The sequence below is a fragment of the Canis aureus genome, chromosome 4, assembly GCF_053574225.1.
Source record: "Canis aureus isolate CA01 chromosome 4, VMU_Caureus_v.1.0, whole genome shotgun sequence".
Lineage (NCBI taxonomy): Eukaryota > Metazoa > Chordata > Mammalia > Carnivora > Canidae > Canis > Canis aureus.
In genome coordinates this window covers 68,223,726-68,241,883 of record NC_135614.1, presented here as the reverse complement: position 1 = coordinate 68,241,883, position 18,158 = coordinate 68,223,726, and the positions used below count along the sequence as shown (strand labels likewise).

Below are 18,158 nucleotides of genomic sequence, written 5' to 3'. Positions count from 1 at the left end.
ATCCCAGGACCCCAGGATCACAACCTGAGCCAAAAGGAGATGCTCAACCACTGAGCCACCCAGGTGTCCCACTTTCCCTTGTCCTTACTGGCCTTAATTGGGTTAGTGCCCATCTCCGAGCCAATTCACAGAGACAGGGCAATGAGATGCTCCTTGGCTTACATCTGAATTTCTAAACCAGTCACTAATAAGGTTGTGAGATTACCCTTAGGCCAGCCAAGCCTGCTTCTGAAATGGTTTCTGAGATCATTTCTCCTGAAGTTCATTGATGTGGAGAAAATGGAAATCAGAGTAGTGACAAGAGGACGAAGTGGGCACTGGGTAAACAGCAGTGCTCAGTGCAAAATTGTGTTAGATTATAATGACATTTCTTTATGTGCAAATGTTGTAGTTCAGAATATCTTTATGTGCTATATTTTCCATTGAGTCAATGCATAATATGCATTACTTTAAAAATTAACCTTGTCATCTTAGTGCTCTGTTTTGGTTTGGATAAATGTATTCTATAATTTGTATTTTTAATCTCTTTGCTACTATCTTGTTAAATATACTATGATCTTGTTAAAGCAGAGGGTTTTTCTTTTTTTTTTTTTAAGATTTTATTTATTCATGAGAGACACACACAAAGAGAGAGAGAGAGAGAGAGAGGCAGAGACACAGGCAGAGGGAGAAGCAGGCTCCATGCAGGGAGCCCCATGTGGGATTTGATCCTGGGACTTCAGGATCACGTCCTGGGCCAAAGGCAGGTGCTAAACCCCCGAGCTACCCAGGGATCCCAGGAGAGGGTTTTTCTTGAGCTTGTCTTAATTTGATGCCTTATAGGCTAGAAATTCAGGAATTTCCTCATCTGATCACATGCTCTTGAATCATCCCAGTAAATAATACTAAGTGCTTTTTGGAATCATTATAAAATTTTGTGGTAAAAAAAAAAATTGTGGTAAAACCATTTCATCTTGGTGTTCTTGTTCTTTATATTTTTAGTGGTTTCCCCTTAATTTTTTTTTGGGTGTGGTTATTATTTTGTCTGTGAGGGCTTGATTCTTTTCTCAGTAAGATGGAATCTGAGAATTTACTGATTTCAGATGATCATATTGGGCCTGATTCATTCAGTGAGGTATAATATATTGTAAAACTTTCTGGTATATCTTTACCCATTGGTATTTAGTTTAAGCTAAATCACTCTTTTTGAATTTAGTCTTGTAGAGAGGCCAATGAAATATTCTTTTGCTATCTAGTTATAGTTGTTAAAGTGATTTTTATTTTCTTTCTTCCTTTTTTTTTTTTTTTTGAAGTAATCTCTACACCCAGTGTGGGTGATCCTGAGATCAAGAGTCACATGCTCTTCTGAGTAAGCCGGCCAGGTGCCTCTAAAGCTGTTTTTAGAAATGAGTAATTTTTCTAGAAGTTCTTTTTTTTTAAAGATTTATTTTTGGAGAGAGAGAGCAAGCATGGAGTCATGTAGCAAAAGGAGAGGGTGAGAGAAAATCTCAATTAGACACCTCACTGCACATGGAGCCGGTTATGGGGCTCATTCTCACAACCCTGAGATCATGATCCAAGCAGAAATCAAGAGTTAGATGCTTAACCAACTCAGGCACCTCTAGAAGTTTCTTAATTTTAATACTTTTGAAACTTGATCTTAATATTCATTTAATGAGAAAATATGTGAGTATGAAAATAATTCTATGAATTTCTTGAAAAGAATTCAATGAGTTTTATAAATTCAATCATATTTAAGAAGGAATTTGTATGGATCACAACCATACATGCATACATCTAGAAACGATGCACATGTGAGGCATTTTTTCAGTCTACAGTTATTTCATGATGTACACAGAGATTCAGGGATACCTTACTCTAATCTGTGCCAGCCCTACTCAACCTAAATAATGGCCAACCAGTTGGGAAACTACAGATTTTTAGATGACTGCTTTACATACCTCAGCTATTTTAGATAAGAAAACTGCTACTTTTGTTTTTTTTTTTTTTTTAAATTTTATTTATTTATGATAGTCACAGAGAGAGAGAGAGAGAGAGAGAGGCAGAGACACAGGCAGAGGGAGAAGCAGGCTCCATGCACCGGGAGCCCGATGTGGGATTCGATCCCGGGTCTCCAGGATCGCGCCCTGGGCCAAAGGCAGGCGCCAAACCGCTGCGCCACCCAGGGATCCCAACTGCTACTTTTGAATGCAACTTCTTGCAGTCCTAAAATATTAGTCTTCAGAGCTATCAGGGAAATTTTCCTTCCTACCCAGCCTGCACATGGTAGGCAATAAATTATTAGTTGAGTGAATGAATGAATGAATGTTTGAACAATGACTGTGAATGCACGATGTCCTGCCATTCTCTTGGCTAAAGTACAGAAATAAATGTCCCCAATTGGGAGGGAACAGAATAATTTTACCAGGGAATGTAATGTCCAAGAACCAGAAGGAACCAAGAAATATTTCATGAAGTTGGATATCCTGCCAGATATTTTACCCAAGCTTGCATTGTACCAAGAAATACATAAAAAAGTTTATTATTACATTTTTTGTTGGCATTATTGTTTTGAGGGGAGGTAGTTTGAGGAAATGTAACAATTTTGGTCTTTTTGTGTATCTTATGTTTTGCAGAAAAAATTGCAAAATTAACCGAAATGAGAAGTCAAAGGAGAAAGCCCAGTTGTACCTGCTTTTTTAAAAATAACTTTTTTAAAAAAAATTTTTATTTATTTATGATAGTCACACACAGAGAGAGAGGCAGAGACACAGGCAGAGGGAGAAGCAGGCTCCATGCACTGGAAGCCCAACGTGGGATTCGATCCCGGATCTCCAGGATCGCGCCCTGGGCCAAAGGCAGGCGCTAAACCGCTGCGCCACCCAGGGATCCCTTAAAAATAACTCTTATCTGCCTTTTTAATTAACCCTTCTGACTTTTTATTTTTATTTTATTTATTTATTTTTTCTTAAAGATTTTATTCATCTATTCATGAGAGAGGCAGAGACACAGGCAGAGGGAGAAGCAGGGAACCTGATGTGGGACTCAATCCTGGGACTCCAGGATCACGCCCTGGGCCAAAGGCAGGCGCTAAACTACTGAGCCACTCCGGGATCCCCGACTTTTTTTTTCTTTTTAGATTTTATTTATTTATTTGAGTAGAGTGAGAGAGTGAGAAAGAGAGAACACGTGAGCAAGTGGGGGTGGGTAGAGAGGGGCAGAGGGAGAGGGAGAAGCAGGCTCTCCATGGAGCAGGGAGCCCAATGTAGGGCTGGATCCCAGGACCCTGGGACCACAACGCAAGCTGAAGGCAGACTCCCAACCGACTGAGCTGCCCAGGCACCGCATTAACTCTTCTGACTTCTACAGTTATGTCTTGAAACATCTGATATGATCATTTTATGTTTTATTCTTCTATCTAGACTCTATACCAGGCTGTCTCTGGGGCATATGGGACATGTCTTTATATTTGAAGGATTTGAACTAAACATTGGATATATTCTTCTCCATGTTTTATCATGTAAAAATCTTCCTGTTTCCTATCCATCCGTAGTTTGGTCTCTGTCTCACTCTGGAAGTGTTTTAGAAGTACTTTTTGAAAGGCTGTCCTGGGTAGGCTTCATTTGCTGTAGCAATTTTCACTTGATAAGTAACTATATTGGTCTAGTGCCATTTTTAAGTTGTTTTAATTCTAGTGCAACTCTTTTTTTTAAGAAATATTTATTTATTTGAGAGAGAGTGTGTGTGAGTTGGGGAAAAGAATAGAGGGAGAAGGACAAGCAAACTCCATGCTGAGTGTGGAGCCCAACTCCAGATCAGTCCCATAACCCTGAGATCATGACCTGAGCCAAAACCAAGAATTGGCTGCTTCAACAGATGAAGCCGCTCAGGTGCCCCTCTTCTAGTACAACTCGACCTACAGAAGAAACTGGTTGTGGTTATGCAGGGGTACTTTACTATTGTTTTTTTTAATTTTTTAAGGATTTTATTTACTTACTCATGAGCGATAGATAGGCAGACTCCCTGTGGGGGGCCTGATGTGGGACTCCATCCTGGGACCCCAGAATCATACCTGAGGCAAAGGCAGACGCTCAACCACTGAGCTGCCCCGGTGCCCCACTATTAGTATTATTTTTTAATAAAAGTAGTATGTGACTTTTGGAAATGCAGGAAAGTACAAAGTAGAAAGTAAAGCTCAGCCGTAATCTCTCTACTCAGGAAGAAATACTGTTAATGTTTTACCATTTCCTTTTAGTCTTTTTCCATGCATTTTTATCAGTTGAATCAGAATACAATTTCATTCTTATTTTCCCCATTTAATAGTATATTGTAACTTTTCTCCTTCATATAACTTAATGAGTCATTAAGAAATCATTGTAAATATAGTGGTTTTGTAGAATTTTCTTTTTAGAATGCACCATATTTTATTTAATGGTTTCCCCAAAGTTGGGCTCTTCATTTAACTTGACATTTTGTCAATTAAAAATGGCCTACCCTTTTTTCTATGTTATTCTAGAGTGTGAGTATATTTTTATTTATTTCCCCTGGATTAATCAAATCTTAGAAGTAGAATTATTGGATGAGTAGATATCAATATTTTTGACCAGTTGATACATGTTGATAAACATGTTGGCTTTCCTGAAACTTGTGCAGTTCATAATCTCATAAATAGATCATCCAGCTAATTGTTTCATTTCAACATTATTAATGATTTTTAAAAAGATTTTATTTTTAAGCAATCTCTACACTCAGTTTTGGGCTTGAATTTATAAACCCAAGATCAAGAGTCGCATGCTCTACTGAGTGAGCCAGCCAGATGCCCCCATTATTATGATTTTTTTGAGTCTTTCATTTTGAGAGGCAAAAAAAAGTATCTCACTTTTTGTAACTCTGATTCATACTGAGGGTGAACATTTTTTTTTTTTAAGTTTGTTGCCATTTCTCTTAGAATTGACCATTTGAATTTGTTTTTCATGTATTAGGATCTTAGTGTTTTATTTTTGTAAATTTAAATACTGTGAGCTTTTTATTAATTTCTTGTCATTGATTTTTGAGGACTGTAATATATACATATTTCATATTTAAATCTATTGATGCTTTCCCTATTTTCCCTGTTGCTTTAAGAAATACTTTTTAATTCAAAGACTAGAGAAATATTCATCAGGGTTTTTCTTTTTTCTTTTTTTCTATGGGTTGATTCTTTCTCTCTTTTTAAAAGTTTTATTTAAGTAATCTCTATACCCAACATGGGGCTTGAACTCACAACCCTAAAATCAAGAGTCACATTCTCTTCTGACTGAGCCAGCCAGGTGCCCCAGAGGTGATTCTCTTTTATAATTCATTCTGATCTATAGAGTTTAGGGCAATTTTTAAAAATTTATTTATTTATTCATGACAGACACAGACTGAGAGAGAGAGGCAGAGACATAGGCAGAGGGAGAAGCAGGCTCCTCTCAGGGAGCCCAATGTGGGACTTGATCCCCAATACCAGGATCATGACCTGTGCCAAAGGCAGGTGCCCAACTGATGAGCCACCTGGGCGTCCCTAGTTTAGGGTTTAACTTGAAGTCTGATATTAGGTTTGGGTATATTCTACCCCCCGCCCGCTACTGATCATCTTACTCCTTTTTGTTCCTTCCATTTCGTGATGCCATATTTATCATATGTTAGGTTTTTACCCTAGTAGGCCATCAGGGTAAGATAGTATTTTGAAATGCCTTCTCAGTCTTTCCTCTTCTTGAACTATTCTTTTGAGGACTTGCTCATTTGGAACTTTTATGTACTACCCTGCTCCTCTTTTGGCTCTCTTTTTTTCCCTTCTGTTTTCAATTTTCATTTCTGTACTTTTCAGAATTTTCAAAAAATTAATCCACATGTGAATGTTTAAAGCCAGCTGCACTGTTATAGTCATCATTATATTCCCTGTAGCCTTTAAGGATTTTTTTTTTAATTATAGAATTAAAACTGGCTCTTATAGAAAATTTAGGGGATAAGGAAAAAGTACAAAGAAGAAAATATTCTTACCACTCCAAAAGATATCCTGCTATGGTTAAACATTACATGATGTAGAATTTACTAGAAACTATATAGTATATGTAGTATTTTACGTATGTATATAAATCTATATGAAACGTTCATATATATATAAAATTGTTCTACCTCATGGCAGCAGCCTATCCATACTATTTCCTTGTGTGCATTTTACTGAAAATAGTTTCATGTATTCTAAATGTTCCTTTGTGACTTAAATACATTTTAACTCCCCCTCTAGTTATTTGACTAAATAAATTATTTTATGTGAAAGAATATCCTATTCTTTTAAAAGTGATAGAACTTGAGTGACAGTACAGACAGAACACTTATTTTTGTTAAGATGCATGCATGTTTATGTGTGTGTGTCTGTGCATTTAAAGTTGTGTCAGCTACCGCATAATTGTTTGGTGAAGGTTGAGTGAGTAAAATCGAAGACAAGTAAGTAGTATATCAGATGTTTTCTAGGGAGCCTGAATGGTTTTGGGCACTTGAGGTCTTGTGAAGTCAGTAGGATTACAGTCCAGGAACTGATCCTTAGCTATAGGTGGGCAGAAAAGAAGAAGGAATCCAGAATTTTTAGAACAGGAGGATTAGATGCCAAAACAGATTTGCAAAGTTGATGGCTGTAAAGTTGGTGCAGTTAGAAGTCAAGGGGGGGGGGTGGACCTGGACCTAAATCACAGGTTAATATGCTTTAAATCATATCAGCCTAAGACCGGAGGGAAAAAATTAGATGTGAGGAGATGCTGTAGCAAACAAGAGGGTGGTTAATGGAGAAGAGGCTGTGGACTGCAGAAGGGGAAGATAGATGATTGTAAACATCTAGAAAGTACACATTGGCACTTTAAATTTGCCAGTTTCTCTGGATGCAACCAATTGGTCCTAGCTTTAAACTGTTGTGGAGCTAAGCAGCATGCCCTTTTTAGGGGTGAGAGGGGAAGAGTCCTCAGACGTATGTTGTTTGCATCCCCAAATTCTCATGTTTGAGTGAAATTTAAATGTTCAAGATGGCTTTGTTGGATTGTAGTGTGGAGAGTAGAGGAAAGGAATAGTTCCAGAGAATTTTGAGAAGTGATGAAACCACTAGGACTTCAGAGTGTTGTCTTTGGGGAAAATATCTTCTCATTCTTGAAATTTCATGGTGATCCAAAAGATTATCCAAAAAACCATGTGGCAGCTAGCTCCTGTGGCTGGAGCAGAAGGTCCAGTGGGGCAGTAATGAGAGAGAATGTGAGAAAGAATGCTTATACTCAGGGAGGAAGGCCTTCAGTAATAGGAGGCTTGGGATTTGGACTTTAACTTGTAAGTATAAAGTTTGCATCGAGACAGAAAGAGATACTATATAAAGACCCATTTGTGCCTTTACAACGTTTTTTCCCACATGTGCTACAAATCTTTATTTTTCTCTTTTGAATTGCATGTATTCCAAACAAGTAGATTGAAAAGCAGATTATTATAGTGCAAATTTTATCGTATGTTAATTTTCATTTATAAAATTGGTGATGTTTTCACTAAAATCCTGTAAACACAGAGTTGAAAACTTTCTAAAAGAGGAGATAAGATACTTTGGCTCTTAACTATCTGCTTTCCTACTGTCAGTCTCAAGTTTATTTCCTTTGTCTTTTGGCTGATGTATGTAATGTTCTGTGAAATGAACATGGTAATATACTGACAGTGTGGGCCACGTTGAACATAACTAATATACTTTAGCTTAAAAAATCCTTGTGTTTGGTGCTTTATCATCGTCTTCTTTTTTCTTTTTTTTTTTTTTTAAGATTTTATTTATTCATGAGAGACAGAGAGAGAGTGAGAGGCAGAGACACAGGCAGAGGGAGAAGCAGGCTCCATGCAGGGAGCCCGATGTGGGACTCAATCTCGGGTCTTCAGAATCACGCCCTGGGCTAAAGGTGGCGCTAAACCACTGAGCCACCCAGGCTGCCTGGTGCTTTATCTTCTATATAAGAATTAGTGAATAAATTTAAAAAGTGAACTATCTCATGACTAGATTGTTCCGTAAGAACAGGGATCTTTTCTGTTTACCTGCCAGTATATTCTGAGCACCAGGGCTTGACTCCTCAGAAGCCGAATAAATAGTGTTAAGGGGGAAAAAAAGTATATGAGTGTTTTCCAATCCCAATCCCAAATTGGGATTTCCTGTTGTCTTCATTTTATGGCATTTCCCTGTCTCTCCTTGACTGTATCCTGTGTTAAATGAAGATTAATATAACATGTAGGAAAATATGGTGAAGTTTGTTATGATATTTGGAAATATTCCATTTTGTAATTCATAAATTACTATTGAATATTCCCTTGACATCTGTGAGCTTTATGAATTGTCCAATTTAGGTGCGCATAGCTTCTTTAATAGCTTACTGTTATGCATTTAAAAAAAAAACAATAGACAAAATGTTTGTCTTCATGAGTGGTCCTGGATATAAACCAGTATGGAAGAAGAGCGCTGGGATTTCCATGCTGAGTAAGTAAACGGCAAGGCTGGCTTGCTGGCTAGATGGCTCCCTCCTGCATATTGACTTTGGAGTTCACACTTACTGTAGTTCCTCCTAGGAGGATGACCAATTTCACCTCTGTGATGAACTTTTGGGGTATCTTGAAAGAGTTAAAATTTCAGATGTTAAATTTTTGAGTATCCAGAGACTACAGTAATAATTAGGAGAGTTTTAAGAAGTATAGTATAATTTGTACTGTTTTCTTTGATTTTATTAGGTAAAAAAGCTCCAGTTTTATTTAGTAAAGAAATGATTGAGTCAATGAAGGAAGGTTCAGTTGTTGTGGATTTGGCTGCTGAGGCTGGCGGAAACTTTGAAACTACTAAGCCAGGAGAACTTTATGTTCATAAGGTACAGCAAACAGCTTCTTCTATCTATAAAGTAACTCCCATGTCTTTAGTGCTTTGTAAGAGAGTGTTTATTCCTTTAAGGATTCAGAGAAACTGAGGCCTGAAAATTTTTAAAATTAAAAATAGGCATATTTAAAGAAAGCTCTTTTTGAAATCTGTACTTGTGAGATGTGTATATATTTATAAAGATATATAATTTCACAATTTAGCCTTGACTATGACTGAGAAGTATCTTAGAAGGAATGTGAACTGATAGAACTAGACCTTTCTGACTGTATTTTTGTTCATGTAGGGAGTTACTCACATAGGCTACACAGACCTTCCCAGCCGAATGGCCACTCAGGCCAGTACCCTGTATTCCAACAACATCACCAAGCTCCTGAAGGCCATCAGCCCTGACAAAGATAATTTTTATTTTGAAGTGAAAGACGACTTTGACTTTGGTACAATGGGTCATGTCATTAGAGGAACTGTAGTGATGAAGGTAAGTAAGTAAAGAGACCTGTTCCTTCCTGAGTTTTAGAACTTCTATTTATGAAAGGATCCTATTTTGGAATTGAGGTATCATCTAGTAATGTGTTCATTTGTTGGGTTTATGCCAGTGAAAATTGTTTAGAAATGCAGAACAATTTCACAGAGAAAATCAGTAAGAATATCACAGAGGCTTAGATATACATGAGCTGATCGAAAATATGCGCTGCTTTTGAAAAACAGAAACAAACAGAACTTAATAAAGTAAAAATTAAACTTTCCCTCTGCTACCTATTATCTTTTAGGGGATTGATCTATATTTTTCCATATATGTTCTGTGCACATAGAAATTGTATATCTATGCATGCAACAAACAAATATTTATATATACATATGTATTTTTATAAAGTAAGTTATAAATGTCATGAATTTATTTAAGATTATATTTAAGGGGCACCTGGCTGGCTCAGACAGTAGAGCGTATGACTCTTGATCTTGGGGTTGTAAGTTCAACCCCCATGTTGGGTATAGAGATTGCTTAACAATAAATCTTAAAAAAAATTATTAATTAATTAATTATTTTTTAAAGATTTTATTTATTTATTTATTCATGAGAGACACAGAGAGAGGGAGAGAGGCAGAGACACAGGCAGAGGGAGAAGCGGGCTCCATATAGGGAGCCCAACATGGGACTCGATCCCGGGTCTCCATGATCACGCCTGGGCTGAAGGCAGTGCTAAACTGCTGAGCCCCCAGGGCTGCCCCTAAAAAAATTATATTTAAAAGAGCAACACCCCCCCCAGGACTGTCACTATCTTCTGTGTTTTTGAAATGCTGGGTTGACTGTTGAAAAAATTCTGTTTTTCTAATTTCTATTAGGATGGTGAAGTGATTTTCCCCGCTCCCACCCCCAAAAATATTCCTCAAGGTGCCCCAGTAAAACCGAAGACGGTAGCTGAGCTGGAAGCTGAGAAAGCAGCTACCGTCACCCCCTTTAGGAAGACGATGTCTACGGCTTCTGGATATACAGCAGGTGAGGACCACATTCATGAGGGTTGAGTCCTGATTATTTGGATTTTGTAAGAAATGCATTAATTGGCAAAATTGGTGAATGAAATCCTGTTGTTCTCCTTTGGATTCCATTAGGAAGTGGGCCTGGTGGAAGCAAGTTTTTGTTAATGTGTTATTAGTCTCTCCTCCACAGCTTTGGAGACTGCATTGATGGTTGACCCCAGAGATACAGGCACTTGGCACTTGCTGGTTACTAGAGTGAATGTGTAAAAGCATATACAGGCTGTTAATGCTTTTCTTTCATAGAAAACATTTCAAATATGGCTGTTAATAGTTTTACCTTACATCAAATACATCGAGTGTGTGCCAGATTGTGTTTGTGTTAAGTGCCTATAAATGTGGTTATTTATTTATCTTTACGAGTTATAAAAATCAGTTGTGATCATCTGCACATGGGTAAGACTGGGGGCCACATGTTTGCATTGAAGAGTAAACGGTAGGAGACAGGAATAGCCCTGACTGATGGTCTAACATCCTAAGTTCTTCACCTGGTAAAAAAATTCAGTTTTTAAGTTTTCATTTCTTTCTTCACAATTTAACACAGATTCTTTGCTTTTTAGTTCATCTGTATGAACACATTACACAGTCATTGTAAAATAGTGATATATATTCATTTTGGTTATGAATTGTTAGAGTGAAATATGGACATTTGGTTTTAAATTGGCTTCTCCTCATAGAATGAATTAAAAGTATTTAGATCTACTTAGAGCCAAAGCAAACACAAAACAAAAGCAAACTATAAAGCATTAAGGACCAGCACCAGGCACACAATTCTTGTAGCCTCAGCATTCTCCAAATTCCCATGCGAGCCCAGATGTTTGAACAAGAAATATGTAACTCTCCTGAATAAAGAGCAAGTCTCAGCAAAATGACTGAAAAGCCTCTAGTTGCGAACATGGTGAATAAATGGGGCAGTGTCCCTACTTGCACTTAACTTGTTAAAAAAAAAAAAAAGAAACCAGATAATTATATTATACCTGCCGAGGATTCTTGAAAGGACTGTAAATTTCCATTTCTCTTTGCTCTTGGTAAGGATATACAGTGAGGCACATCTGATGGTTTTTTTTCCTCCTAGATTTTTCCCTTGTTTGTTAAGTCAAGGTTTATTGCTTTTTAATAGATAGGACATTAGCATATTCTAGTGAATAAGGAATGGCCTTATATTTAAACTTCCTTCTTTATAATAAAAACCAGTATTTTTCTTTTATGTGTGTGTTAGGAATCTATTTGAATAGCATTCTTCAAAGAATATGATTTGCTTGCTTTTCCCTTTTTTTCTCTACCTTTTTTTTTTTTTAACCTTTAGTCACAAGTTTTACTGAGCATAAAAGTAAAAAACATCCCTAGCTAGTGGGAGCCCAACTGGGCCCTAGAGGGTCCCAGCCCACCTAGCCCACAGACACAGTCACAGTGAAAGGGTGACTCACAAACGTGGCTGCTCCCGGCATCTCAAAATTTCCATCTTCTCCAGTCCCCAAAAAAACTTCCATCCATCAACCTAAGTCAATAAGCCATGAATTATTGAGCTCACAGGATACAGATCATGAATATGTATGTGTGTGTTTAGAAGACAAGATTGTAAAACAAATGGGCTCCACGGTGGCTTATAGGAAGCCAGCACACATGCCTTTAAGGAAATGGCTGGAATCTTTCTATCTGTGTCTACTGCTCAGGCATGGTTTGAGCACACAAGAGATGGTGGGGAGATGACCCTGTTATCTCTTTCCTTTGTTATAAAGACTGTAGAAATAGCATATTAGACATTATTAAACATGCTATAGAAAAGATATTAGTTTATTAAAGAGTTGATAAAAAGCCTTCAGATATGTGATTTCTTAGATGCCCAACAAAAAATGGACTCCAGATTATGATAATTTAGTGCTTCTGGATTAACATGGTCATTTCATGAATGCCAGGCATTGTGCTAAAGACTTCATATGCCTTAACCTGTTTACTCCTTACAAGACCTCAGTGAGGTGGGCATATTATTATTTTCTTTTTCCAGATGAGGACAGAGAGGGTTAATAGTTTTACAGATGATGATCCTATAGCACAGAGAAGTTAAGTAACTTGCCTGAGATCACATAGCTGGCAAGCAGTAGGCCCACGATTTGAGTGAGGCAGTCTGGCTTATGAAAACATATTCCTTTTTTTTTTTTTTTTTTAAGGTTTTATTTATTTATTCATGAGACACATAGAGGCAGAGACACAGGCAGAGGGAGAAGCAGGCTCCTGTGGGGAACCCGATGCGGGACTCGATCCCAGGACCCTGGGATCATGACCTGAGACAAAGGCAGATGCTCAGGCACTGAGCCACCTGGGTGCCCCTAGTGTGCCATTTATAAATACTTTACATCAAGGGAAAAAAGTACATTATTCAAGAAAGTTGAATTCCATCTCCCTGGTCCCCCATTAGCATTCTGTTTTTACTGACCACTAGGTAACCCTTCCTTCTGTTGCAGAACAGCCATCCACATGTTTGCTATTAGGAAAGGCAATAATTAAAGATGTATGTTCGGAGCTGACTGTTTGTATTCTGCACATTCTTAATTTAATTTGTATTTTTTTTCCTTTTCTTTGTAAAACCCTGTTTGCTGACTTGGTGTTGAGGCTGGAGCTGACTGCCCTGGCCAGCAATCCAGTCCAGATTCAGGAGCAATTGCAAAACTTCTGTCCCGGGTGGGTGGAAGCCATATGTTTTGGGGAGGTGCTGGAGTGAATGAAATCCTTCCTACTCTTTTTAAAATCCCTCTTCCTCAGCCAAAGCTGAGTGACGTGAAATTGGCTTCAAAAAAGTCCTGTCTTGTAAAGGTCGTGCCTTGCCCAAGTAGAAAATGCTTTCGTAGATCCTGTATAGGTCTATAATTCTGGAACGAAAACACTTGTATAAACACATGTGGCATTGTCAGTGAAAGTTAAAACAGGGAAGAGGACAATGGGGAAATTGTTACTAAGGTGACTCATAAATTTTACTAGATCCTTACAGCTCATTTTGTTTTGGGAGGTCGTGGTCAGGAAGTTGAGTTTTGTTCGTAATACCTTCAACCTCCCCACCTTCGCCTGGAACCCAATTGTGAAATGTGTAAAAAATCTCATTATTGGGTGTAGAATTTAAAAGCATTGACTATTTCACATGTTTGTTTGTGGTGTGGGTGTGTGTGCTTTTAATCTTGAGATAATTGGATGTCAGCTCACACTCTTCTCTCTCTGTAGGTCTCACTGGGATACTGGGTTTGGGCCTTGTGGCGCCCAATTTAGCCTTTTCCCAGATGGTGACCACGTTTGGCTTGGCCGGCATCGTGGGCTACCACACTGTCTGGGGAGTGACCCCTGCCCTCCACTCACCACTGATGTCTGTGACTAACGCAATCTCAGGTTTGTTCCTCGCTTTTTTTCCCTCACCTTAGGTTTTCGTGGGCTTATTCAGCTTTCCAACTACTTTCAATGGGGTTTCTAAAAGTGTTTGTTTACAAGTTGTATGGCTTGGCATCTGAGGTGGTGGTTGTGGTGATTTGGGGTCCCAGAGGAGGCAGGGGTGAGGCTAGAAGTGAGGGGCTGAGCCATGTGGCAGGCCGTTGGGCTGCTCTTATTTCAAGCAGTGCCGAGCCATTGTTATTTCTTTCAATTGTAATTAACTTTAGAGAAAGGATTCCTCTGATACCACAGAATCATAAGTGCAGCATCCTTTAGGGGCTCTTCTTAGATTCATCTAAACATTCAGCCTAGCAAGTCTGCAGGAGGCCATACCTGTCATCAGATTCACTGTGAAGCCTTTGGAATGGAAAACGCAGCTGGACAGCCAGGGTAGCATAGCGTCAGGTGTTTCTTTTTGGCGTGAGTCTTCATAGTGGTCCATGCAACGGTCCCCACAGCTGCTCGGGAGCTAGTCTCTTAGGCCCCCAGGAATGCTCAGATCTGAGGCAGGAGACTCACACCAGGCAGGTGTGGGACCTGCCCTAGCTTGGAAGCCTCACTCGCACAGCTTCCAGGGTCTCTGAGGGGACCATGGCTAATTCCAATGGCACTGTACTTGGGAAAGCTCCAAGTTATGGCTTCACCATCATATACTTAGAGTTCATGCATAGTTCCTTTGAGTGCAGAAGCAGTTTATCCACCAGCAGTCCCCTTTTAATTCTTCTCTAATAACATAATTGATTTATATCTTTATCAGGGAAAACAGGGCTAGAAAGTTAGCAGAAGGCCAAATTTTTATGCAAAAGGAGAAAAGATTTTGTTAACTCTTTGACCACAATAGTACTTCAGTGACAATAGCGCTTGAGAACTTTCTCCTTTGTGTCTATACACGTGAGATCCTATAGCTGTGACATTTAATGTGGCCTCATCTCTATTATTCACCACCTTGATTCTTTCTTCCTAGGGCTGACTGCAGTTGGTGGACTGGCGCTGATGGGAGGACATTTGTATCCTTCCACAACTTCTCAGGGCCTTGCTGCTCTTGCTACATTTATTTCCTCAGTCAACATTGCAGGTACACTGGCAATGGTGGTAAAAGAACCCAGACTACTATTTTTTAAAAAAAATATTTATTTAAGTAAGCTCTATACCCAGTGTAGGGCTCGAATTCACGACCCTGAGATCAAAATTCACATGCCCATCCTACTGAGCTTGTTAGGTGCCCCCAGAGTGCTATTTTTAATGAAGACATGAGAAGCAAATATAAGTTCATATAGAATAGACATACGGACTTTTTTAGACATTTGGATTTTGAGAATTTTATCATGCCTTTAAAAATTGTTTCACCTGGACCATAAATGCTCTCTGTGAAGAAAAATTATTTTGCCCATTTGTAATTTATAGAAACTATTTGATAAAAGAACACCTCCTTTCCTAATGCCCCAAAATAAACAAGCAAAATGATTGTCTTGCTACAAGTTAACTGGAAAGTTATTGAATGCATAGTTTTGAATTAAGTTAACTTGTAGTTATCACCATAACATCTGTAAATGAGTATGCTTTTAGATAAAATTTTAGCTTTTTGCCTTATCCTAGTCCATGTTTCTGAAAACTGAAAGCCTAGCACATCACTTATGTAAACTCCGTCAATGCTATTTTGTAGCTAAAAATTACTTAATGTGTCCAAGAAATCTGGTGCCTGTTGATACGGCATTTTTTCCCTTTTATCACTTACTGTAGGTTTAACAAATGGAATAACCTATTAGAAAAAAATACTAGCCTTTGATTTTTTGCATTCCCAAGCTGTTTGAATGCCGATTTACTTGTCATGCAGAAATCGTTGGTTTTGGACTCTGATTGCAAGTTTTATTCCTGAATAAAGGGTTCTCACATTCGATGAAACTGGCTTGAGTAATAGAATAAGTTTTAATTTTGAGGTCCTAAACTGTTACTTAATATATTTATCCCTAGGTGATAAAGATATGCTTAAAATAGAATATACCTGTTTAAAAATCATGCTGATCAAAATACCTCTTTTCTGTTTTATATTTACTTTGATAAGGTGGCTTTCTGGTGACCCAGAGAATGCTGGATATGTTCAAGCGTCCCACGGATCCCCCAGAATACAATTACCTGTATCTGCTCCCTGCTAGTACCTTTGTTGGAGGATATTTAGCTGCCCTCTACAGTGGTTATAACATTGAACAAGTAAGAGGCTGTTTTGAGAATTTAAATTTTTGTCACTGTGTTTTCTTTCCAACTAGATTTAACATGATCATTACCAAAATTCAGGCTCTATCAAGCAAATAAAATAATAATTCTAGAAACGTCTTGGTCAAATAGAGCATGCCTGTCCTCTAAGAATCAGGACCCTGGATTCTAGAAACATTTATTTGCGAACTGAATGTGCTAGCATGGGTTTACCTGTTGGTTTCTCAATTTTTCAACATGTAAAAAGGGCAAGAAGGTTATTACTATCCTCTTTATGTACCTGGCTGGATTGTTGTAGGCATGCAGTGAAATAATCAGTAACAAAATTTGAAATTTTTCTGCTAAATACTATTAGTCCTTTTCCTACTTACTTATTACTTTCTTCCCCCACACATTCAGTACATCATCTCTTGTAATCAGATACTGTGTCAGTTCATTTAAAAAAGACAGTGCAAAAATGAATATTATATAGAAAAGTGGAAATAATCAAGTTGAACTTTTCAGTGACTATCACGAGAATGCAACTGCTCTGACAGCAGAAGAATCCTGTCTCCCTTGGTTTCTGCTGTTTCCAACATTTCTTACTTGTTGCATGAAAAAAATCTTTTTTTTTTTTTTTGAAAAAAATCTTTTAAAGATCTTTTTTGAGAAGAGTTGGAGAGGTAGATGATAGAGACCCATGTCTGAGTCCCATGTTGGCTATTCTCTGATCTTTGGCCTTGGAAGAATTATGTAACCTTTTTAAACTTTGGTTTTCTCTTTTGTAAAATGAGCATGATGATTCTTTCAACCTCTGTGGGTCTCTTGGGACTGACTTATAACATCAGTGAAGTATATGGCACAGTCCCTGACATTTACAGCATCAGGGGTGGCTCCTTTACAGTGTTTGGTCAGCTCTAGATCCCATGATAACTCTGTTTAAATATAGGTGCTTTTATATGCATTTATGCATGCTATCAAAGCTGGAAGAAACCAATATACATAAATTGCAAGTGCAAATTTAAGATATTTGATTTGTTAATAGTCCTAATGGATAGGAAAATATATTGAAGTTTTCAAAGAAGTCATACTGGTCCCTCTATTATAGTCCGAATTTAAAATTGTTCTTAGGAAATCATGTTTTCTCAAGAGAAGTCCTCCGTTCACTAATAGACTAAAAGTTTTGATAGTCTTTCTCTCTCTTTTCTCTTCTCTTTCATTTAAAAAGATCATGTATCTGGGCTCAGGCCTGTGCTGTGTTGGTGCCCTGGCCGGCCTTTCCACCCAGGGAACAGCTCGTCTTGGCAATGCGTTGGGCATGATTGGGGTGGCTGGAGGCCTGGCAGCCACCCTTGGAGGCCTAAAACCATCCCCAGAATTGTTAGCTCAGATGTCTGGAGCAATGGCTTTGGGCGGGACCATTGGTAAGCACTTGGTGGGATTCTGCTCTCATGTGAACGCATACCCATTTTTTAGCTCACTCTTTTGACATGGTTGGTACGGTTACTCAGTGTTAAATGTTTCAAAATGGGTGTATTTTAATGAGGACTCTACCAACTCTGATTCTTCACCAAAATAATTATGCTAGACACAGCTAATGATATTATTCATAACTTTTTAATTTGTTAGATTCTATTTTCTATGCTTTTGAGATTACCTACATTATGTTTTTAGAAATACTGTGTAAAGGTGAGCTTATGTCTATGTCTTCCCAACTCTGTATTTAATGACATAACATTGGTAGCTTGAAGTTGACCATGGTAGTTGCATTTTTACCATGGAAATCAACAAATGCTACAAATCTGGGTTTCATTTCTTGTTTTGTTGATTGTCCAGACCTAAGAAAGTGATGGAGAAAATATTAATAATGCAGCTTAAACTTAAAAGTGTGCTGTGTCTGGAGCCATTACGTTGTGACTATTACAAAATATTGAGCAGATATTCTTCCAATATTTGAAAACTATTATCAGATTCAAGCTGTTGCTCACATTGTTGACAGTGAAGTTCTCACATCTATCTTGTTTCACTTTTGTCTTGTTAATGCAAGCAAAAATGTCAGCCAGCATTCCTGTAGGAACTACACTCATTTCATCAGTTGCAAACACTGGGTTGGTGACAGATACAAGAGTTTGGCAAAAATCAA

General features: G+C 38.1%; 1 protein-coding gene across 4 annotated transcripts in view; it reads left to right on the top strand.

The window, feature by feature from the left end:
• The window catches only part of NNT (nicotinamide nucleotide transhydrogenase), a 94,793-nt gene that overhangs the window by 37,404 nt on the left and 39,231 nt on the right, over nt 1–18,158 (top strand). For all 4 annotated transcript variants that reach the window (XM_077896027.1, XM_077896025.1, XM_077896026.1 and 1 more), the window contains 7 exons: nt 8,737–8,870; nt 9,162–9,353; nt 10,220–10,373; nt 13,625–13,786; nt 14,790–14,900; nt 15,888–16,033; nt 17,244–17,439. In XM_077896027.1, coding sequence (XP_077752153.1) covers nt 8,737–8,870; nt 9,162–9,353; nt 10,220–10,373; nt 13,625–13,786; nt 14,790–14,900; nt 15,888–16,033; nt 17,244–17,439 — 1,095 coding nt within the window. The remainder of the gene's footprint in view (nt 1–8,736; nt 8,871–9,161; nt 9,354–10,219; nt 10,374–13,624; nt 13,787–14,789; nt 14,901–15,887; nt 16,034–17,243; nt 17,440–18,158) is intronic.